This window comes from Ranitomeya variabilis, chromosome 1 (assembly GCF_051348905.1).
Source record: "Ranitomeya variabilis isolate aRanVar5 chromosome 1, aRanVar5.hap1, whole genome shotgun sequence".
NCBI classification, from domain to species: Eukaryota; Metazoa; Chordata; class Amphibia; order Anura; family Dendrobatidae; genus Ranitomeya; species Ranitomeya variabilis.
Genome location: NC_135232.1, coordinates 606,357,946 through 606,382,349, shown reverse-complemented (window position 1 = coordinate 606,382,349; position 24,404 = coordinate 606,357,946). Strand labels below are relative to the sequence as shown.

At 42.4% G+C, this 24,404-nt stretch overlaps 1 protein-coding gene across 1 annotated transcript in view; it reads left to right on the top strand.

Moving 5' to 3' along the window:
* The first annotated feature begins 593 nt into the window (after window positions 1-593).
* Window positions 594-24,404, top strand: part of LOC143770356 (NACHT, LRR and PYD domains-containing protein 3-like) — a 30,766-nt gene continuing 6,955 nt past the window's right edge. The window contains exons 1-9 of the mRNA XM_077259926.1: window positions 594-662; window positions 2,355-2,431; window positions 3,299-3,459; window positions 4,164-4,341; window positions 5,082-5,144; window positions 10,061-11,747; window positions 11,883-11,969; window positions 12,107-12,277; window positions 14,671-14,835. Coding sequence (XP_077116041.1) covers window positions 2,398-2,431; window positions 3,299-3,459; window positions 4,164-4,341; window positions 5,082-5,144; window positions 10,061-11,747; window positions 11,883-11,969; window positions 12,107-12,277; window positions 14,671-14,835 — 2,546 coding nt within the window. The 5' untranslated portion in view covers window positions 594-662; window positions 2,355-2,397. The remainder of the gene's footprint in view (window positions 663-2,354; window positions 2,432-3,298; window positions 3,460-4,163; window positions 4,342-5,081; window positions 5,145-10,060; window positions 11,748-11,882; window positions 11,970-12,106; window positions 12,278-14,670; window positions 14,836-24,404) is intronic.

The window sequence follows — 24,404 nt, the reverse complement described above, 5'->3', positions numbered from 1 at the left end:
CTAAGAATACACAGATAGCGATGCCGTGCATCAAACCAAGCCTGGCCCAAATGGGTGCTGGGCATCAGAACTCGCAAGAAAGTGGGCAAACAGCCCATTTTCACAGAATTGAATAAGTAACTGATGCTTTTAAGGGGTTAAATTACTTTAGGCCACTGATCTATTTATTCTTAGTGTGAGATCAGTGGCCCAAAGTCATTTATCCCTTTGATTAACGCCCTTCGGTGCCCGCTTTGAGGCACATTTTTGTGCCAGTTTTATTGTTTTTGTAGCTGTTTTTAAGTGTATTCACATCAGGGCACCTCACTGCATAGTAGGATATTATTGTGATGCTTATTTTTTGCTGTTAAACCTATAAAAAAGTGAAAAGAAAAAATTGACGAATAAGAAACCAACTTCAGCCTCGTATATATGTTAATATAAACGATATTGTATAAGTTAGAGATAAGTTTTTCATGTGTTGGAAGCTTTCTTCAGTCTGCGGCCTTTCGTTACACATGACGAATTATATCAGTGACTCCATTTTATCTCCTACTTGGAAATCTTTCCTGAAGATGTCCTGTGAATAGTTAACCAGAAGTCCCGGCCGTCCCTGTGCTGTTCCTGGGAGGGACAGACTCTCTGTACTTTCACTTTCGCAGATTTCAGGAGACGACAACAAGGTAAACATTCTTCTTTCAGTAAAACACTGTAATTCTTTCAATTTATTTAACCCCTTAATGACTGCCAGTACACCTTTTCACGACCTTAATCCTCGTCGCCGTGAAAAAGCCTCCTCTGACAGGCGTAAATTCTGCGGGTGACTGCTGCGTATGACAACTGACACCCTGCAGCATTGGTCCGGATGGGTCTCGACAGTGGCATGTAAAAGGTTAAAAGAGGGAGAGGACTCTTTCATTAACCCTATCGGTGCACCGAGATTGCAGGAGCCAATAATTACTATCGGGGTATGTGTCCACGTTCAGGATTGCATCAGGATTTGGTCAGGATTTTTCATCAGTATTTGTAAGCCAAAACCAGGAGTGGAACAATTAGAGGAAAAGTATAATAGAAACATATGCACCACTTCTGCATTTATCACCCACTCCTGGTTTTGGCTTACACATACTGATGGAAAATCCTGACCAAATCCTGATGCAATCCTGAACGTGGACACATACCCTCGCAATCCAGGTCATCTCATAACTTCAGGGTACAATGGTCTGGCCGCCATGCGCAGGGTAAACAGGCTGCGTCAGTGAAAAACCGACAGGTCTCCAGCCCTGCAGTGCAGGTGAACAGCAATGAAAATGAAAAATATTCATGTCCCATAGTGGCACTATGTAAAACAGTAACACAATGTTATAAAATGTGTTAAAAGATACAAAAAAAAACACAAAAAAGTACACAAAAATCATGAAAATCTGTTTTGTCACTACCAACACAGATTTTCTCTAAAAACTAAAATAAACAAACAAAAATATATAGAATAGGTACTGCCACATCTTGGCTGGTTGTCAAAAATGGTTGGGGGACCCCACAATGTTTTTTAAATTATTTATTTAAATAATTAAAAAATATGGCATGGAGGCCCCTGTTCTTGAAAACCAACATTGCTGAAGCTGACAGATGAAGGTTGCAGCCCAGAGTTGTCGGTTTTGCCTGGCTTGTTATAAAAAAAACGGGGAACCCCACGTCATTTAAAAAAAAAATGTATTTATAGCACAGATGGTGGCTGATTAACGCTGTTATCAGCCGCCCGCTCTTGCTGTTAACAGTTGAATAAAACTCTCATCATTGTCCCCTGAAAGCACTGATCATAGCACAAGCAGGGGACAGTAATATGAGCTGTTTTCAGCATCTGACAATGGGGAACATCATAAACAGGACTGCTAATTTCCACATGTAGGTACGTGTCACACTGATGACCCATGGATATCATCCGTGGGTCATGAGTGTGCAAGTTTGCAGGGACATTTTGTAGCCCATGCTGCTACCGGAAACACTAACGTCTGAAAGAGCCCATAGTAAACTCGATCACTTACCGAACTTTGGCTGAATTTTGCAGATTTTTAAGGAAAAATGCTTGGGTGTCTGAACATGAATCTGAATGTGCAACGTTCGTACAAAATATGACATTGCCGAATGTTTTCTGAACAAGTTCTCTCAACTCTACAGTTGACTGAGCCAAGTGTTCATGCGTGTGGGGATTCCAGAGAGATGACTGTCTGCAAAACAAATATTCACCCAACATGGACAGCTTATTGACCTATTTCTGTCTTGCTTGACTGCTGTTGATCATGTTTTAATCACCGCATCTATTTTATTTTATATGTTGACCCATTAAAATCTGCTACTTTGTTTTGCCATTTTAGACTGAAGTTTAAAGACATCTTTAATTTGTGGAGGACAGAAGCCATGGAAATAAATATTTCAAGAGTCATCAGTGATGGTCAGTAAGGTCACCTTAGTTACATCAATAATAAAGGTTGAAGACAAATAGATATGTTCAACTGTAGCAGTGTTTCCTCCCTCATGAACCAGGATTGAGAAATGGCTGTTTCAGTTGTCTTCTAAGCCATCCTCGCATAGGTGGAGTTCAGCTTCATTAGGTTGAGTCTCTAGCTTGAGGAATCCACATTTAGCAGCCAAAAGATGCATGATTTTGTGGGTAAAATGGAAGTACTACATGAAAACGTATGTATCAGCCACTGCATTTGTGTAGCTGGATCTTTGATGCTAAATGGATGCCGCTTCATGAAGCCACAGCCTAAAGGTCAATTATTGCCTAAAGGAATGTTCACATGAACATTCCTACAGATGTTCTCAAGAATGGCCCTACGAATATTCTTTCGTAGACCTGCCAGCAATCAAAAAGAATGTTTGTCATTGATTACATCCTTTATGGGGGCATAAGAACCCATCGTTGTCTGACAATTTCTCAAGAGATATGCTGAGACAATACTGTAAAATATATTCCAGGAGGTGGAGCAAACAATTGCATTATTGATAATTCGTATGAACCCCCTCATGATTGTCAGTGCTCGCTGCTATAAATTTATAAGGGGTCACTGGGACTTAAGACATGGTCGCTTTAGTCCAGACACAGTGCCTCACACCTGTCTATTGATTGTGTCTTTCACTGCAGCCTTGTTACATTGAAGTTAATAGTATGATTCGTAGCAGCTTCTTTCTCAATATTGACCTAGTCCTTTAATAATTTACCTCCTTGGTTTTGAGCCATAGGAGTTATGGTAGCCATAATTTTGAGCATGTAAAAAATAATGATTCAGTGACACCATGTGATTTTCTTATGTAGATGACATTGAGCAGTTTCGCCAGCGACTGTTACAGTATGAAATGTTCACCCTGAAAATTCTGTATGAATATTTCTGGAATGACCTGACGCACATAGTGGAGATTTTGGACACTAAGAACTTCCTGAGCGAGCTGAATTCCCGAAATGTCCCCATGGAGAGGGTGAGAAGAAAGTCTTTCATATAAGTAAAATGCGTTAGTACGGTAAATGTTTCCAAAACTATAATATGCACAAAGGTACAACCTGGTTACTTTATGTAAAATGGTCTAAATTTCTCAACCTATTTGTAACTGGTCTTTAAGACCCTAAACCTAAATCAACCCCTTCTTTGACCTTCTTTTCAATAATGGCTAAAAAATGATTATTTTTTACATTAGTAATCCTCTCCAAGGAGAATTAAGGTATATATGGAATATAATGTTGCCTAATATCAGTCTAGGTAGAGGGAAGGTCTTCTCCAAGTGGTGGTCTTCACTATTTATGCCTGACCACACAAAGCTACACGAGGTGAATGAGATAGAGACAACTTGGTCATCTGGTACCAACGGTATCTGTAGAACCATACACAATTAATTCACCCCTGAAGCCTAACTGGAGGTACTTTTTGGTGGCTTCTGTCTTATACAACCTAGACAAATCCAGTTTCTGTAGACAGTAGCTTACTTTTGACATACGATCAGGGTTGGATAGAGGATGATGGAGAATAAGCTTGGAGGGGAGTCATCTTCACAGTAAGTGTGAGGTTGAGGCCCTAAGTATTTAAGACATCATAGTCATTTGCCACTTTTGCAATCCCTATAATCCCTGCACCAGAGGAGGAGTTGTGAAAATTATTAGAATACTTATACAAGTATTTATTTTTCAGGATTACCTTCTATTGGAGAAAGAATTAGGATCCTCCTCATTTTCGGAAATTCTTATTAGAGATATTATGGACATGGGGCGAGATGCTGTGCTAGCACTGTGGGAATGTCTTTTTGTCCTACAGAATAATTGCCAAAATCCTAATCTGATTGGAGTAATCGCTGAATTTACTGAAAGAGGTAACAATGTTATTCATGACGTGGACAATCTTCTACTCTAATTGTCTCTACTGCTAGAGGAGCTTTACCTTCCTCATGCAAGTTAAAACAGGTCTCCTGTGAAGCAATAGGACGTACCTGCTAAGGTTATGATTGTAAGCAGCAACCAAGGAGACATAGAAATCTGCATAAGGCTACGTTCACATTTGCGTTGTGCGGTGCAGCGTCGGCGACGCAACGCACAACGCAAATGTAAACGCATGCACAACGCAGCGTTTTGTGACGCATGCGTCCACTTTTGCATGGTTTTTGGCGCAGAAAAAACTGCTTCATGCAGCGTCCTCTGCGCCCTGACGCATGCACCACAGTGACGCATGTGTCACAAAATGCAAGTGCAACGCATGTCCATGCGCCCCCCATGTTAAATATAGGGGCGCATGACGCATGCGTCGCCGCGGCTGCGCCTGACGCAACGCTAATGTGAACGTAGCCTAAGAGCTGTATACATTTAAATATTTTAGATGCATTTGAGCTATAAAAAAAATTGTTTGGAAAAGTTTGACATATCTTTAATTTAATTTTGGAACTGCCCTAAAAAGATATGCCCATATTGGCTCTTGTCCTCAATCACTCATGCAGCTTTTACTCGTGTGCCTTTAATTATGTATTTCTGAACCCCAGTAACTGGATATGTATGGGTTGGTACGATTCGCTGAAATGGTTTCAGATGACTGGTTACCTGCTTGTTTCTTTTATTCTAGGTGATACGTTAGTGGCACAAATCAATCTGGATGCAGATGGACACCATTTATATCAACTAAGTGGTAAATGATACAAAAATTAGGATTCAGTTCAGTCAATTGTTAACGTTTTCTTACTATAAGGGGCTCTCTTGTAATTTACATGTACAGTGCCTTGCGAAAGTATTCGGCTCCCTGGAACTTTTCAACCTTTTCCCACATATCATGCTTAACTTAATACTTTGTTGCTCCACCTTTTGCTAGTCGCTTGTGGTATGTCTCTATCAGTTTTATATATCGAGAGACTGAAATTCTTGCCCATTCTTCCTTGGCAAACAGCTCGAGCTCAGTGAGCTTTGATGGAGATCGTTTGTGAACAGCAGTTTTCAGCTCTTTCCACAGATTCTCAATTGGATTGAGGTCTGGACTCTGACTTGGCCATTCTAACACCTGGATTCATTTATTTGTGAATCATTCCATTGTAGATTTTGCTTTATGTTTGGGATCATTGTCTTGTTGGAAGACAAATCTCCGTCCCAGTCTCAGGTCTTTTGCAGACTCCAACAGGTTTTCTTCAAGAATCGTCCTGTATTTGGCTCCATCCATCTTCCCATCAATTTTAACCATCTTCCCTGTCCCTGCTGAAGAAAAGCAGGCCCAAACCATGATGCTGCCACCACCATGTTTGACAGTGGGGATGGTGTGTTCAGGGTGATGAGCTGTGTTGCCTTTATGCCAAACATATCCTTTGGCATTGTTGCCAAAAAGTTTGATTTTGGTTTCATCTGACCAGAGCACCTTCTTCCACATGTTTGGTGTGTCTCCCAGGTGGCTTGTTGCAAACTTTAAACGCCACTTTTATGGATATCTTTGAGAAATGGCTTTCTTCTTTCCACTCTCCCATAAAGGCCAGATTTGTGCAGTGTACGACTGATTGTTGTCCTATGGACAGACTGTCCCACCTCAGCTGTAGATCTCTGCAGTTCATCCAGAGTGATCATGGGCCTCTTGGCTGCATCTCTGATCAGTCTTCTCCTTGTATGAGATGAAAGTTTAGAGGGACAGCCAGGTCTTGGTAGATTTGCAGTGGTATGAAACTTCCATTTCAATATGATCGCTTGCACAGTGCTGCTCGAGATGTTTAAAGTTTTGGAAATCACTTTGTATCCAAATCTGGCTTTAAACTTCTCCACAACAGTATCATGGGCCTGCCTGTTGTGTTCCTTGGTCTTCATGATGCTCACTGTGCTTCAAACAGAACCCTGAGACTATCACAGAGCAGGGGCTTTTATACAGAGTCTTGATTACACACAGGTGGATTATATTTATCATCATTAGGCATTTAGGACAACATTGGATCATTCATAGATCCACAATGAACTTCTGGAGTGAGTTTGCTGCACTGAAAGTAAAGGGGCCGAATAATATTGCACGCCCCACTTTTCAGTTTTTGAATTTCCACAAAAATTTAAAATAACCAGTAAATTTCGTTCAACTTCACAATTGCGTTCCACTTGTTGATTCTTCACCAAATATTTACATTTGGTATCTTTATGTTTGAAGCATGACATGTGGGAAAAGGTTGAAAAGTTCCAGGGGGCCGAATACTTACGCAAGGCACTGTAATATCTATTTACAGTACAGGAGATAAATTCCAAGTTGATTGGGGCCCCATCATTAAAACTAGGTCTCCCAAGTTCATTGTTGAATCTTCCATGGCTGCTGCCACATTCAAGGTATATGGGGCTGACTTAAACAATTGAGTGCCAAGACTTTGACCAACCAGGGGACCTTTCTCCATAATAAAGCTCATACGCCCTAATAGGATATATAAAATGGGGAAATGCGGAGAGAAGACACCAATTTCAATAGAAAACTACCCCTCCTCCCTCCTTAAAAAAGGAACCAGATCTAATGATTCACTTTCACATTAATATAAGCAAACATGTTTTGTAAGGTCTTGTTAAATTCAAATTTTGCATCTTTAATTTATGTATATGGCAGTAAAGCTCCAACTAACACTCTAAACATGTCCATAGGCTTCCATTGCCAGACAAAGCCTAAAAGAGTGTTCTTTTGGTTCGTATACTGAGGAATAAAAGGTAAGAAATAGCATAGTAGACTATGCTATTTGATTCACACAGTCCACGGTTTAGCATCTAACAGAGGCCTATAGGCAATCTTCAGCTAAAGGGGAGAAAACAATGCTGCACAGGGGTGCACTTTGAATGCCCAAATGCAGGCCTTCTTCAAGAAATTCTTCAGAGATCTACCTGCCTCTCCTACATTGTAAGCTACAGAGGTATCTACCTCTCCTACCTTGTAAGTTGTAGAGGTAAGGTCTTTCCGTAGGTTAAAGTATATGAGTACAGACTGTACCTATGATCTGGACTTCACATGTATAATCAGTTAGATTACTGACCCTTACTGGTCACTGTCTGGACTGCTTCATGTCTATATGCTGAGAGAAGGGCAAAAAGGGTGCAATTTGGATCCGCGAATGCAGGAGTCCTTCCAGAAACTATCCATTGGTCTACCTGCCTCTCCCTCCTTGTACGTTGCAGGTTAAAGGGAACCTGTCACCCCCAAAATCGAGGGTGAGCTAAGCCCACCGGCATCAGGGGCTTATCTACAGCATTCTGTAATGCTATAGATAAGCCCCCGATGTATCCTAAAAGATGAGAAAAAGAGGTTATATCATACTCACCTGGGCAGGTGGTCCGATCCGGTGGGCGTCGCTGTCCGGTCCGGGGCCTCCCATCTTCTTATGATGACGTCATCTTCTGTTCTTCAAGCTGCGGCTCCGGCGCAGGCGTACTTTGTCTGCCCTGTTGAGGGCAGAGCAAAGTACTGCAGTGCGCAGGCACCGAGAAAGGTCAGAGAGGCCCGCGACTGCGCACTGCAGTACTTTGCTCTGCCCTCAACAGAGCAGACAAAGTACCCCCGTGCCGGAGCCGCAGCATGAAGACCAGAAGAGGACGTCATCTGATGAAGATGGGAGGCGCCGGCAGGACCGCGACACACATCGGACCGGACCGGGACCGCCCCTGGGTGAGTATAATCGAACCTCTTTTTCTTATCTTTTAGGATACATCGGGGGCTTATCTACAGCATTACAGAACGCTGTAGATAAGCCCCTGATGCTGGTGGGCTTAGCTCACCCTCGATTTTGGGGGTGACAGGTTCCCTTTAAAGATCCTAGTATTTTCTGCAGGATAAAATATGTAGGTGCAATCTGTAGCTATTACCTGATTGTTTCCTACAGTGGGTACAGAAAGTATTCAGACTCTTTCACATTTTTCACTCTTTGTTTCATTGCAGCCATTTGGTAAATTCAAAAAAGTTAATTTTTTTTCATTAATATACACTCTGCACCCCATCTTGACTGAAAAAAGTAAAAATGTAGAACTTTTTGCAAATTTATTAATAAAGATAAACTGAAATATCACATGGTCATAAGTATTCAGACCCTTTGCTCAGTATTTAGTAGAATCACCCTTTTGAGCTAGAACAGCCATGAGTCTTCTTGGGAATGATGCAACAAGTTTTTCACACCTGGATTTGGGGATCCTCTGCCATTCTTCCTTGCAGATCCTCTACAGTTCTGTCATGCTGGATGGTGAACGTTGGTGGACAGCATTTGCCAGGTCTCTCCAGAGATGCTCAATTGGGTTTAGGTCAGGCTTCTGGCTGGGCCAGTCAAGAATGGTCACAAAGTTGTTCTGAAGCCACTCAATTGTTATTTTAGCTGTCTACTTAGGGTCATTGTCTTGGTGGAAGGTGAGCCTTCGGCCAAGTCTGAGGTCCAGAGCACTCTGGAAGAGGTTTTCATCCATGATATATCTGTATTTGGCCGCATTCATGTTTCCTAAAATGGCAACCAGTCGTCCTGTCCCTGTAGCTTAAAAACACCCCCATACCATGATGCTGCCACCAAAATGTTTCACTGTTGGGATTGTATTGGGCAGGTGATGAGCAGTGCCTGGTTTTCTCCACACATAATGCTTAGAATAATCTCCAAAAAGGTCTGTCTTCATCTCATCAGACCAGAGAATCTAATTTCTCATAGTCTGGGAGTCCTTTATGTGTTTTTTAGCAAACTATGCTGGCCTTCATATGTCTTGTACTGAGGAGAGGCTTCCGTTGAGCCACTCTGCCATAAAGGCCCTACTGGTGAAGGGCTGCAGTGATAATTGACTTTGTGGAACTTTCTCCCATCTCCCTACTGCATCTCTGGAGCTCAGCAACAGTGATCTTGGGAACCCCAAGATTCTTTACCTTTCTCACCAAGGCTCTTCTCCCACGATTGCTCAGTTTGGCTGGACAGCCAGGTTTAGGAAGACTTCTGGTGGTCCCAAACGTCTCCATCTATGGATTATGGAGGCCACTGTACTCTTATGAACCTTGAGTACTACAAAAATTCTTTTGTAACCATGGCCAGATCTGAGCCTTGCCACAATTCTATCTCTGAGCTCCTTGGCCAGTTCCTTTGACCTCATGATTCTCATTTGGTCTTACATGCACTGTGAGCTGTGAGGTCTTATATAGACAGGTGTGTGCCTTTCCAAATCAAGTCCTATCAGTTTAATTAAACACAGATGGACTCCAATGAAGAAGTAGAACCATCTCAAGGAGGATCACAAGAAAATGGACAGCATGTGACTTAAATATGAGTTTCTGAGCAAAGGGTCTGCATAATTATTACCATGTGATATTTCCGTTTTTTGTTGTTTTTTTTCAATAAATTTGCAAAAGTTTCTACATTTCTGGGGGGGGTTTCAGTCAAGATGGGATGCAGAGTGTACATTAATGAGAAAAATTTTTTTTTTTGAATTTACCAAATGGCTGCAATGAAACAGAGTGAAAAATGTAAAGGGGTCTGAATACTTTCCGTATCCACTGTATGCTCATTTACTGTGATTAGTGTCTGTTCATCTCAATTTATATTCATTTAACAAAGTTTTAGGTTGATTATATTTTTTAATCTTATTTTTTTGCAGATACCCATAATATTCATAAGAAACATCTTTTAGAAATGACCCAAACTTTAGAAGAACACAGTGCACCAGGACTAGCAAAACAGAGACGAAGCGATAGCATTTCTACTTGCTACCTGGATCTAATTGTTGTCTCTACTCAGCAGTTCAGGAATCGCACTCAACATGAGATAATAGAAACTGGGGGAAGACATGAGCATTATTTGAGTAAAGCACAAAGCACTTTAGAGCGGATCTCACCCAACAGGCTGTTCCGTTGGTGTCACCGTTCCTGGTGTACACCACGTGCAGTTATGGTCAGTGGTGTACCTGGAGTTGGAAAGACCACACTAATGCAAAAGTTTGTCTATGACTGGGTGACTAAGAAACATTATCAGAGATTTTCTTTTATTTTCCTCTTTAAATTCCGGGATTTAAACAGATATGATACAATCAGTTTGGAAGACATGATCCTTGACCAATATCCTTATCTACAGACTCATCTTCAAGATATCTTAAAGGATCCCGAAAAACTACTCTTCATCTTTGATGGTCTAGATGAAAGTGTTCATGACATTAATTTTCGTTCACAAACTGTATGCTCCAACACCAAACAGCAGGAGAGACTTGGTGTCATTGTGGTTAGCTTGGTGAGACAAAGACTTCTCAATGGGTCTTCAATACTGTTGACTAGTCGACCAACCAAACTGGCTTCTGTTGATATTGGTGTTTTCCAAAGGGTCTCTGAGATCATGGGATTCTTCCCCAAGGAAAGGGAGGCATACTTTGAACAATTTTTCATAGACAAGGAATTGTCTAGTAGGGTTTTGCAATATGTGAGACAGAACGACACATTGTACACCTTCTGCTACATCCCATCATACTGCTGGATCATCTGTACAGTATTATCCATGTCATTTACAACACAAATGAAGGATGGTCAACAAAATACACTTCCACCTAAAACAGTGACGCAACTCTTTGTGTCTTACGTGGCCAACATTCTTGCTAATCACTCCGCAGATACTGAACATCCCGAGAAGCTCATGATTTCCATTGGGAAGGTGGCACAATATGGAGTAATGAATCACATTCTTTCTTTTGATACCAGGGACTTTGAAACATTTCAAGTGGACATTACATCAAAATTACTTTCCAGTTTTTTAATAGAAAGTCATATGCGCACTTTCTCTTTCCTACATCTCACCATACAGGAGTTCTTCTCAGCTTTGCTTCATTTCTTGAACTTTTCTGAGGCAGACATGAAGTTCACACTTAATAGAGTTAAATCATTTGAGGACGGTCGGGGTGAAATGTTCATCCGATTTCTCTGTGGCCTCTCTGATGGTACCACTAGATCTCTTCTGCAGTCCTTCCTAGGTAGTACAACTTCTGCTTCTGAGTATGTCATAAGGTGGATCAAGCAAGAAATTGAAACAAAGTGGACACTGGAAACGGATCCCTCTGAGAAAATGAATCTAATCACTTATCTTTTTGAATCCCGGAATAAGCATCTTGTTTGTAGCACGATAGGATCCCATGGACAGCTGGACTTTTCGGAATTCCATCTTACACCTGTGGACTGTACCGTCTTGGCTTTTATCCTTGAATCCTGCAAAGAAACTGAATACCTTAATCTAGATAGATGCTTCATTCAAAGTGAAGGCTTGGAGAGGCTCACAGGAATTCTGCACACAGTTCAAAAGCTCAGGTAGGAAATCAAATTGATTTCTGAAGTTCACACACCAAAACGCACCACATTTACTGTATATACAAAAGCAAATTGTACATTTTGAGTGTAATTCTATTAACTGACATTTGATAATTTCCTATTGCCTTGGTTTAGGCTTTCGAACAATGACTTGAAAGACAGTGATATGCTGTCATTTTATGGGATCCTAGCTCCAGGTGCCTGCAGGGTTCAAAAATTAAGGTAAGAACCTTAATTCTCTAAAGTATATTCTGATTATTCCAAAAAGCTAGACTTCTTGTATACCCTTCTAGGAGAAGGAACAGATAGTGACATCTAGAGATAATGTAAAACATGCAACTTCTTTATTCTTTTCACAGCTTGAGGAATAATTCTTTCACATCAGAATCATGTTCTTCACTGGCATCTATATTACTTGAGAACCAGAGCGTCACAGACCTAGATCTGTCCAGGAACAATCTGGCCGGTCCATATTTGTCCGATTTGATTACTATTCTTAGTAGACCATCCTGCACTATATCACATTTGTCGTGAGTAGTCTTACTAAGCATTTTGTGTTTCATCAGGTTGTTTTATGAATCCCTTTACGACATCCGCCATAAATGTATGGTGCCACTGGAGGTGCGTTCCCACAATCATCAGCGGGCGTCACCTTTATATTATAGCGGGCACTCAGTAAAAATGTCCATGAACAGTGCTAGTGCTAATCATGGGCGTTTAACCCCTCTGAGGCTGCTATCAATAGCGACAGCAACATTGATCGGTTTAGAGAGGAAGCTTCCTCTCTTTTCTGATATGCACAATGTGATTGCAATCGCGTTGTGCTGATTGTCTCCATGGTGACAACGGGCTTAAAGATGGCTGTGTGGTCACCCAGGTACAGTGGCCTGTAAGTTCCTGCACAGAGCACGAGGTGACATGCCATCTCCCTGTGTGCCAGGGACTGATAATCAGTGCAGGGAAAGTTGATCTCCCATCCTGGGACAATGTAAAAAAGTTAAATTAAAGTTTTTAAAAATTGTAAAAATATAAAAAAAGAAAAAATCACAAAATCATTATACCAATAAATAGATATATTTATGTGAAAACAAAAACTACACATATTTGGTATAGCCGCGTCCATAATGAACCTATCTTTTAAACTGTCGCACAAGTTAACTCCTTCAACGCTGTAAAAAATAATTAAAAAGTGTAAAAAATTATGTTTTTTTCATACCACAGAACAAAAAGTGGAATAAAATGTGATTGAAAAGTCAAATGTAAATAGAAATGGTATAGCTGAAAACGTAATCTTGTCCTACAAAAAACTGCCACCATACAGCTCCTTCAGCAGAGAAATAAAACAGCTATAGCTCTCAGAATAAATTGATGCAAAAATATTTATTTTTCTAAAAAGTAGTTTTTATTGTGTAAAAGCGTCAAAACATAAAACAATACACCTATTCGGTATTGCCGCATTCAGAACCACCCAGAACCAGAATTTTATCTGACTTTTTATTCATACATAAAAGTGTGGTCTGCCACAGTTTTGTGCACTTCTGAAAAGAAGGACACTACCAAACTGAGGCCAGATGTAGTCCACAGTGAATGGATCCCTGGGGGGATTCATCTGAATCCCGTCACTATGAGATTTAGATGGAAACCCCAAAGTAAGTGGTCAGCATAAATGTGATCCCAAATGTTATGTAAAATGTTCCAAATAAAAGCTTCAACTCAAGCCATAAAAAATGCAAGTCCCCACTCAGATCTGTCATCTGTTAATGGAAATACAGTATATGGGGCTTCCATGTTACTGGTAGCATAAAGGCGCTGGAAAAGCAAAATGGCTCCTCACCTCTCCAAAGCAATTCCGTGAATTCTGCGCTACCGAATCCAATGCCCCCTCCCTTCTGAGCCTCATAGCGTCTCTAAACTACATTTAGCATCCACATGTTTGGCATCTCTGTAGCAATGAGGGCCTGCCTAATTTACTGGATGCATGTCTCCAGAAGCAGGAGATAGGCACAATGTACTGGTCTCTACAATGTACTGAGGACTACAATGACAGATTTGCAATTTTTACTCAGAAAAATCTATTGCTGTTTATTTCTAGAAAACATGGCGTGAAAATTGTCACTACACCTGTAGATAAATGCCCAGAAGGGTATAATTTCCAAAATGTGGTCACTTGAGGGGAGGTATTCTGTGGATCTGGAACTTAGGGGTTCTGCATATGGGTCCACAAACTATTCTAGCAAAATCTGTGCTCCCAGAGTCAAATAGCGCTTCATCACTCCCGAGTCTTTCCGTATGGCTAAGTAGTACTGTACAGCCATATATCGAGTATTGGAATGTTCAGCAGAAATTATGTGCCAAATTTTGGTGCCATTTTTACCAATTTCCCCATATGAAAATGTAAAATCTGTGCCTAAAATAATATGTTTGTGGTAATAATGTACCGTATTTTGCAGATTATAAGGCTCACTTTTGTTCCCCCAAATTTGGGAGGAAAATGTGGGTGCGTCTTATAATCCAAATGTAGCTTACCCAGGCTGCAGTGGAACGGGGTCACAGGAGGCAGGGTTGCTAGTGCAGGAAGCTGGAGGAGGTGACAGAAGTGGGGCAATGCTGTGGCCACCATGCTGAGAGGACGGGGTGTCCCGGAACTGCGAGGCTGCAGGCCCGGCATTGAGTGGAGTTTCCACACTTTCCCATTGATTTCCCTGTGGTGGGCTTCGGGAAAAAGTCTGCCGGAGGTGGCGCATGCGCAGATAGAGATCTTGTCTCCCAAGGCAAAGGAGCAAAATGAATATCCTCACTTACAAGGCACCAGATTCCCTTTAACAACATCTCTGGTGTCCTAAGGTTGTTGAAGGAAGATAAGTCTTCATGAGCACTATATTTGTCCATTCTGAACCATTATAACCATTATATTTCTCCTCAGGCTCCAGCAGATAAAGTTGACAGATGAATATGCTCCACTTCTGACCTTACTAGACCAAAACCCCAATCTCACACATCTAGATCTGAGCCATAATTACCTTACTGATGCCAGCACTGAAATTATGCAAGAGCTTATATTAAATTCACAAAACCTGAAGGAGATCAGGTAAGTCCAACCAAGGGGATCTGCATGAAGCATCTCTCCTCAACTCAGACTCCTAGGGATGTGTGGACATGATGTCTTTTATACACCAGTATAGCAACCGAATTTTACAACCAGCAGACCCTGCCTGCAGTTTTTCCTAAAGTGTCTTTTTCAGTGACTATGCATTAGTTTTAGGCTTATCTTTATTTGAGGAGTCTGTCAATAGCTGTCTGTGAGGACACAGGAGAAGAAAACTGGGAAGAATGAGAGCTACTATGTATAGAGGAATTGTGAGGGATACCCAACAGCTCAACCAACAGCTATATATTGTGTATGAGAGGCTTTACTCTAAGCACAGACTTTTCTGATATCAAGACCCCTTTAAGTTCTCTTAAGTCAAGAGACTTCCGTAGGTTGAGTAAATGTGTTGAATCCTATTTCCTAATGGCTATTTTGTAAAGGGGCTCTGGTGTCCACATGAATAATAATGCTATCAGATGTTGTTGTTAAAGGGGTTGTCTGGGACTTAGATATTGATGACCTATCATAATTTCAGTCCATCAATTTAAGATTGTTGGGGTGTGACACCCAGCACCCCCGCTGATCAGCCGTTTCTGGTGGAACTGATCAGGACTAGGGTTGAGCGAAACGGGTCGATCATTTTCAAAAGTCGCCGACTTTTGGCTAAGTCGGCGTCTCATGAAACCCGATCCGACCCCTGTGCTTGTCGGCCATGCGGTACGCGACTTTCGCGCCAAAGTCGCGTTTCAATGACGCGAAAAGCGCCATTTCTCAGCCAATGAAGGTGAACGCAGAGTGTGGGCAGCGTGATGACATAGATCCTGGTCCCCACCATCTTAGAGAAGGGCATTGCAGTGATTGGCTTGCTGTCTGCGGCGTCACAGGGGCTATAAAGGGGCGTTCCCGCCGACCGCCATCTTACTGCTGCTGATCTGAGCTTAGGGACAGGTTGCTGCCGCTTCATCAGAAGCAGGGAGAGCGTTAGGCAGGGTCCACTAACCACCAAACCGCTTGTGCTGCAGCGATTTCCACTGTCCAACACCACCTTCGGTGTGCAGGAACAGTGGAAGCTATTTTTTTTTTTTTTTCCCCTCAGCGCTGTAGCTCATTGGGCTGCCCTAGAAGGCTCCGTGATAGCTGTATTGCTGTGTGTACGCCACTGTGGAAACCAACTGCTTTTTTCAAAGCACATATCCTCTTGTTCCTTCCTTTCTGCACAGCTATCTTTTTTGTTTGTCCACACTTTTTATTTAATTTGTGCATCAGTCCACTCCTATTGCTGCCTGCCATACCTGGCTTACATTACTGCAGGGAGATAGTAATTGTAGGACAGTTTTTTGTTTTTTTTTGTTTTTTTTTTGTGGGAGATTAAGATTGGCATTTCTGCTACAGTGCCATCCCTGTGTGTGCCATCTCTCACTGAGTGGGCCATAGAAAGCCTATTTATTTTTTCCGTGATTTGTGTTCTAAAATCTACCTCAACACAGAAACACTACATCAATCAGTGGGAGAAAAATATTGGCCTCAGTCAGGGCTTGTGTGCCACTGCTGTGTGTGCGCTATCTCTCATTCAGTGGGCTATAGCAAGCCTATATTTTTTTTTTATTTTTTTTTTTAATATTATTTGGTTTCAAAAGTCTCCCTGAAAAAAAAAAAAAACCTAAAAAAACAGTGGGAGAGTAATATTGCCCTTTCAGCTTGTGTGCCAGTCTTGACTCCTGGGTGTGCCACCTCTCTCCCTCTCATTCAGTGGGCCATAGAAAGCCTATTTATTTTTTTTTTTAAATATTATTGGGTTTCTAAAGTCTCCCTGAAAAAAACAAAAAATACATAAAAAAACAGTGGGAGAGTAATATTGCCCTTTCAGCTTGTGTGCCAGTCTTGACTCCTGGGTGTGCCACCTCTCTCCCTCTCATTCAGTGGGCCATAGAAAGCCTTTTTTTTTTTTGCTTTTTTTAATATTATTTGGTTTCTAAAGTCTCCCTGAAAAAAACAAAAAAAACATAAAAAACAGTGGGAGAGTAATATTGCCCTTTCAGCTTGTGCGCCAGTCTTGACTCCTGGTTGTGCCACCTCTCTCTCTCTAATTGTGGGCCATAGAAAGCCTTTTTTTTTTTTTAAAATATTATTGGGTTTCTAAAGTCTCCCTGAAAAAACAAAAAATACATAAAAAAACAGTGGGAGAGTAATATTGCCCTTTCAGCTTGTGTGCCAGTCTTGACTCCTGGGTGTGCCACCTCTCTCCCTTTCATTCAGTGGGCCATAGAAAGCCTATTTATTTTTTCCGTGATTTGTGTTCTAAATTCTACCTCAACACAAAAACACTACATCAATCAGTGGGAGAAAAATATTGGCCTCAGTCAGGGCTTGTGTGCCACTGCTGTGTGTGCTATCTCTCATTCAGTGGGCTATAGCAAGCCTATTTTTTTTTTTTTTTTTTTTTTTTTAATATTATTTGGTTTCTAAAGTCTCCCTGAAAAAAAAAAAAAACCTAAAAAAACAGTGGGAGAGTAATATTGCCCTTTCAGCTTGTGTGCCAGTCTTGACTCCTGGGTGTGCCACCTCTCTCCCTCTCATTCAGTGGGCCATAGAAAGCCTATTTATTTTTTTTTTTAAATATTATTGGGTTTCTAAAGTCTCCCTGAAAAAACAAAAAATACATAAAAAAACAGTGGGAGAGTAATATTGCCCTTTCAGCTTGTGTGCCAGTCTTGACTCCTGGGTGTGCCACCTCTCTCCCTTTCATTCAGTGGGCCATAGAAAGCCTATTTTTTTTTTTTTTAATATTATTTGGTTTCTAATTCTCCCTGAAAAAAAAAAAAAAACCTAAAAAAACAGTGGGAGAGTAATATTGCCCTTTCAGCTTGTGTGCCAGTCTTGACTCCTGGGTGTGCCACCTCTCTCCCTCTCATTCAGTGGGCCATAGAAAGCCTATTTATTTTTTTTTAAAAATATTATTGGGTTTCTAAAGTCTCCCTGAAAAAAACAAAAAATACATAAAAAAACAGTGGGAGAGTAATATTGCCCTTTCAGCTTGTGTGCCAGTCTTGACTCCTGGGTGTGCCACCTCTCTCCCTTTCATTCAGTGGGCCATAGAAAGCCTATTTATTTTTTTTTTTAAATATTATTGGGTTTCTAAAGTCTCCCTGAAAAAACAAAAAAAACCTAAAAAAACAGTGGGAGAGTAATATTGCCCTTTCAGCTTGTGTGCCAGTCTTGACTCCTGGGTGTGCCACCTCTCTCCCTCTCATTCAGTGGGCCATAGAAAGCCTATTTATTTTTTTTTTTAAATATTATTGGGTTTCTAAAGTCTCCCTGAAAAAACAAAAAATACATAAAAAAACAGTGGGAGAGTAATATTGCCCTTTCAGCTTGTGTGCCAGTCTTGACTCCTGGGTGTGCCACCTCTCTCCCTTTCATTCAGTGGGCCATAGAAAGCCTATTTTTTTTTTTTTTAATATTATTTGGTTTCTAATTCTCCCTGAAAAAAAAAAAAAAACCTAAAAAAACAGTGGGAGAGTAATATTGCCCTTTCAGCTTGTGTGCCAGTCTTGACTCCTGGGTGTGCCACCTCTCTCCCTCTCATTCAGTGGGCCATAGAAAGCCTATTTATTTTTTTTTTAAAATATTATTGGGTTTCTAAAGTCTCCCTGAAAAAAACAAAAAATACATAAAAAAACAGTGGGAGAGTAATATTGCCCTTTCAGCTTGTGTGCCAGTCTTGACTCCTGGGTGTGCCACCTCTCTCCCTTTCATTCAGTGGGCCATAGAAAGCCTATTTATTTTTTTTTTTAAATATTATTGGGTTTCTAAAGTCTCCCTGAAAAAACAAAAAAAACCTAAAAAAACAGTGGGAGAGTAATATTGCCCTTTCAGCTTGTGTGCCAGTCTTGACTCCTGGGTGTGCCACCTCTCTCCCTCTCATTCAGTGGGCCATAGAAAGCCTATTTATTTTTTTTTTTAAATATTATTGGGTTTCTAAAGTCTCCCTGAAAAAACAAAAAATACATAAAAAAACAGTGGGAGAGTAATATTGCCCTTTCAGCTTGTGTGCCAGTCTTGACTCCTGGGTGTGCCACCTCTCTCCCTTTCATTCAGTGGGCCATAGAAAGCCTATTTTTTTTTTTTTTAATATTATTTGGTTTCTAATTCTCCCTGAAAAAAAAAAAAAAACCTAAAAAAACAGTGGGAGAGTAATATTGCCCTTTCAGCTTGTGTGCCAGTCTTGACTCCTGGGTGTGCCACCTCTCTCCCTCTCATTCAGTGGGCCATAGAAAGCCTATTTATTTTTTTTTTAAAATATTATTGGGTTTCTAAAGTCTCCCTGAAAAAAACAAAAAATACATAAAAAAACAGTGGGAGAGTAATATTGCCCTTTCAGCTTGTGTGCCAGTCTTGACTCCTGGGTGTGCCACCTCTCTCCCTTTCATTCAGTGGGCCATAGAAAGCCTATTTATTTTTTTTTTTAAATATTATTGGGTTTCTAAAGTCTCCCTGAAAAAACAAAAAAACCTAAAAAAACAGTGGGAGAGTAATATTGCCCTTTCAGCTTGTGTGCCAGTCTTGACTCCTGGGTGTGCCACCTCTCTCCCTCTCATTCAGTGGGCCATAGAAAGCCTATTTATTTTTTTTTTTAAATATTATTGGGTTTCTAAAGTCTCCCTGAAAAAAACAAAAAATACATAAAAAAACAGTGGGAGAGTAATATTGCCCTTTCAGCTTGTGTGCCAGTCTTGACTCCTGGGTGTGCCACCTCTCTCCCTCTCATTCAGTGGGCCATAGAAAGCCTTTTTTTTTTTTGGTTTTTTTAATATTATTTGGTTTCTAAAGTCTCCCTGAAAAAAACAAAAAAAACATAAAAAACAGTGGGAGAGTAATATTGCCCTTTCAGCTTGTGCGCCAGTCTTGACTCCTGGTTGTGCCACCTCTCTCTCTCTAATTGTGGGCCATAGAAAGCCTTTTTTTTTTTAAAAAATATTATTGGGTTTCTAAAGTCTCCCTGAAAAAACAAAAAATACATAAAAAAACAGTGGGAGAGTAATATTGCCCTTTCAGCTTGTGTGCCAGTCTTGACTCCTGGGTGTGCCACCTCTCTCCCTCTCATTCAGTGGGCCATAGAAAGCCTTTTTTTTTTTTGGTTTTTTTAATATTATTTGGTTTCTAAAGTCTCCCTGAAAAAAACAAAAAAAACATAAAAAACAGTGGGAGAGTAATATTGCCCTTTCAGCTTGTGCGCCAGTCTTGACTCCTGGTTGTGCCACCTCTCTCTCTCTAATTGTGGGCCATAGAAAGCCTTTTTTTTTTTTTTTTTTAATATTATTTGGTTTCTAAAGTCTCCCTGAGAAAAAAAAATAAATAAATTAGGTGGGAGATTAATATTGACATTAGTGCTTGAGTGACAGTCCTGCGTGTGTGTCATCTCTGTGATTTTGTGCCACAGAAAACAGAGTGTGTAACATTGTGCCTGATTTTCCTTGTGGTCTCACCAACCTGTTAAGGGATATTGAAATCATACTGAAGTTATAGCTCACCGTGTAAGTTGTTTGATAGCAACAAATAAAGTTACTTTGGTTAAGATTTTAAAACAATGAGGAAGTCTGGTGCAAGAGGTCGTCGTGGGCGTTCATTGTCAGCTGGTAATGATGGTAGTGGTAGTGGAGCATCAGGTGGTCGTGGGGATAAAAATATTCCACCTAAGTCTGGAGCTGTGGAGCCAGTTTCGTCGTCAGGCTACACAAGGCCTCGAACGCTCTCTTTTCTGGGAGTAGGAAAACCGCTTTTAAAGGCGGAGCAGCAACAGCAAGTTTTGGCTTACATTGCAGACTCAGCCTCTAGCTCTTTTGCCTCCTCTTCCGAAACTGGTAAATGTAAAAGCAGCGCGTCGCTTGTGGATGTTCACGGTCAGGGACAAGTCGCTTCCTTGTCCTCCTCAGCAAAAACTACAACAAGAGAGAAGGATGCAGCAGGCGACACAACGGGTCACTCCATGGAGCTCTTTACACATACCGTCCCTGGCTTAGAAAGTGAAACATTTAACAGGCCATGCCCATTACAAGTATATTCTGACATGGAGTGCACTGATGCACAGCCACAGCCAGAGTACTATGCTGCTCCTTTGACTCAGACCACCACATTGCCCTCTCAGGGTACAGATCCACAATCAGACCCTGATGAGACTATGTTGCCCCGCCACGAACGCTATACCACCGACCGACACAGTGACACAGACGAAGTTGCACACGAGCTCGAAGAGGAGGTAATAGATGACCCAGTTATTGACCCCGATTGGCAGCCATTGGGGGAACAGGGTGCAGGCGGCAGTAGTTCAGAAGCGGAGGTGGAGGAGGGGCCGCAGCAGGCATCAACATCGCAACAGGTTCCATCTGCCGGGCCCGTATCTGGACCAAAACGCGTGTCAAAGCCAAAACCTGTTGGAGCACAGCGTTGCCATCCGGTTAAAGCTCAGTCTGCAATCCCTGAAAAGGGATCAGAGTCTAGGAAGAGTGCAGTCTGGCATTTTTTTAAACAACATCCAACTGATCAGCGCAAAGTCATCTGTCAAAAATGTTCAACTAGCTTAAGCAGAGGTCAGAATCTGAAAAGTCTAAATACTAGTTGCATGCATAGACACTTAACCACCATGCATTCTCAAGCCTGGACTAACTACCAAACGTCCCTCAAGGTTGTAGCACCCTCGGCCAATGAAGCTAGTCAGCAACGCAACATCCCTTCCGTCACTGTAAGGCCACCATTTTCCGCACCACCGGCAGTATCTGTGCAGGTTTCTTTGCCAGCCAAAAGCAGTCAGGGTCAGGGAATCACCAGTTTTGTAGGAGGAAATATTGCATGTAGGGCACCGGCGGAAACAATACCGTCTCCAACCGTCTCTCAGTCTGCCATGTCCACCGGCACACCCGAAAGTTCCACGATCTACAGCTCTCCAGTCCAGCTCACCCTACATGAGACTCTGGTTAGAAAAAGGAAGTACTTATCCTCGCATCCGCGTACACAGGGTTTTAACGCCCACATAGCTAGACTAATCTCGTTAGAGATGATGCCCTACCGGTTAGTTGAAAGCGAAGCTTTCAAAGCCCTGATGGAGTACGCTGAACCACGATACGAGCTACCCAGTCGACACTTTTTTTCCAGAAAAGCCATCCCAGCCCTGCACCAGCATGTTAAACAGCGCATCGTCCATGCACTCAGGCAATCTGTGAGTACAAAGGTGCACCTGACTACAGATGCATGGACCAGTAGGCATGGCCAGGGACGTTATGTGTCCATCACGGCACACTGGGTGAATGTGGTGGATGCAGGGTCCACAGGCGACATCAATTTAGGGACAGTTGTGCCTAGCCCACGGTCTAGGAAACAGTTGGCTGTAGGCGTTCGCACCCCCTCCTCCTCCTCCTCGTCCTCCTGCAGAAGCTACAGCTCTTCCACAGAACGCAGTCGGCCAACCACTCCATCGGCAGATGACACTGTTGCACACCAGTTGTCCCATTATGGGCCAGCTACTGCCAAGCGTCAGCAGGCTGTATTGGCTATGAAGTGTTTGGGCGACAACAGACACACCGCGGAAGTTCTGTCCGAGTTCTTGCAACAAGAAACGCAGTCGTGGCTGGGCACAGTAGATCTTGAGGCAGGCAAGGTAGTGAGTGATAACGGAAGGAATTTCATGGCTGCCATCTCCCTTTCCCAACTGAAACACATTCCTTGCCTGGCTCACACCTTAAACCTGGTGGTGCAGTGCTTATTGAAAACTTATCCTGGGTTCTCCGACCTGCTCCTCAAAGTGCGTGCACTTTGCTCACATATCCGACGTTCGCCTGTACACGCCAGCCGTATGCAGACCTATCAGCGGTCTTTGAACCTTCCCCAGCATCGCCTAATCATAGACGTTGCAACAAGGTGGAACTCAACACTGCACATGCTTCAGAGACTGTGCGAACAGAGGCGTGCTGTTATTTATTTGTGGGAGGATACACGGGCAGGCAGTAGGATGGCAGACATGGAGTTGTCAGGTGTGCAGTGGTCGAAGATACAAGACATGTGTCAAGTCCTTCAGTGTTTTGAGGAATGCACACGGCTGGTTAGTGCAGACAACGCCGTAATAAGCATGAGCATCCCCCTAATGCGTCTGCTGATGCAAAGTTTGACGCACATAAAGGAGCAGGCGTCTGCACCAGAGGAAGAGGGAAGCCTTGATGACAGTCAGCCATTGTCTGGTCAGGGCAGTGTACAGGACGAGGTAGCGGGCGAAGAGGAGGTGGAGGACGAGGAGGATGATGGGGATGAGTATATTTTTAATGCGGAAACTTTCACGGGGGCACAGGAAATTGGTTGCGTGTCACGGCCGGGTTCTGGTTTTTTGAGGGACACAAGTGACGTAGATTTGCCTGCAACTGCCCCTCAACCAATCACAACCGGAGATTTGACAAGTGGAACTTTGGCCCACATGGCGGATTATGCCTTACGTATCCTACAAAGGGACACACGCATTACGAAAATGATGAACGATGACGATTACTGGTTGGCCTGCCTCCTTGATCCACGCTATAAAGGCAAATTGCAAAATATTATGCCACATGAGAACTTGGAACTAATATTAGCAACCAAACAATCAACTCTTGTTGACCGTTTGCTTCAGGCATTCCCAGCACACAGCGCACGTGATCGTTCTCACACGAGCTCCAGGGGGCAGCAGACTAGGAGTGTTAGGGGTGCACACATCAGAAGTGGCGTTGGACAGAGGGGTTTTCTGACCAGGTTGTGGAGTGATTTTGCTATGACCGCAGACAGGACAGGTACTGCTGCATCAATTGAAAGTGACAGGAGACAACATTTGTCCAGTATGGTTACTAACTATTTTTCATCCCTTATCGATGTTCTCCCTCAACCGTCATTCCCATTTGATTACTGGGCCTCCAAATTAGACACCTGGCCAGAATTGGCAGAATATGCATTGCAGGAGCTTGCTTGCCCGGCAGCAAGTGTCCTATCAGAAAGAGTATTCAGTGCTGCAGGGTCAATATTAACCGAAAAAAGGACTCGTCTGGCTACCCAAAATGTTGACGATCTAACATTCATTAAAATGAACCACAACTGGATTTCAAAATCTTTTGCCCCACCTTGCCCGGCCGACACCTAGCTTTCCTATGAAAAGCTCTTGCCTGTGAATTACTTTTCTAATGTCTAATTTGCTGCTGCAGATTGTACAGCATACGACATGTTTACACCTCCCTAAATGGCCAAACTCCCCACACGGGGCCGTGGTATCGCGACTTGGCGCAAGCACCCGTGAGACTGCTGTTTGTCTGAAGAGGTGGGTGTGCTCGCTTTTGGTTGACGGCATTGCTACTGGGTCCCTCATAGTACAATGTAGTGTCTCTGGCGGTGGTGGTGCGCACCCAACGTCAGACACACCGTTGTAACATGAGTGGCCCTGGGGCGGTCCCGCCGGCCTCAAGAGAGTTCCCCCCTACCCCAGCTCAAACTGGGCTCTACTACGTGCAAAATTATGTCGCACAGCTCCACCAATCTTTAGTCTATTCGCTGACATCATTCAA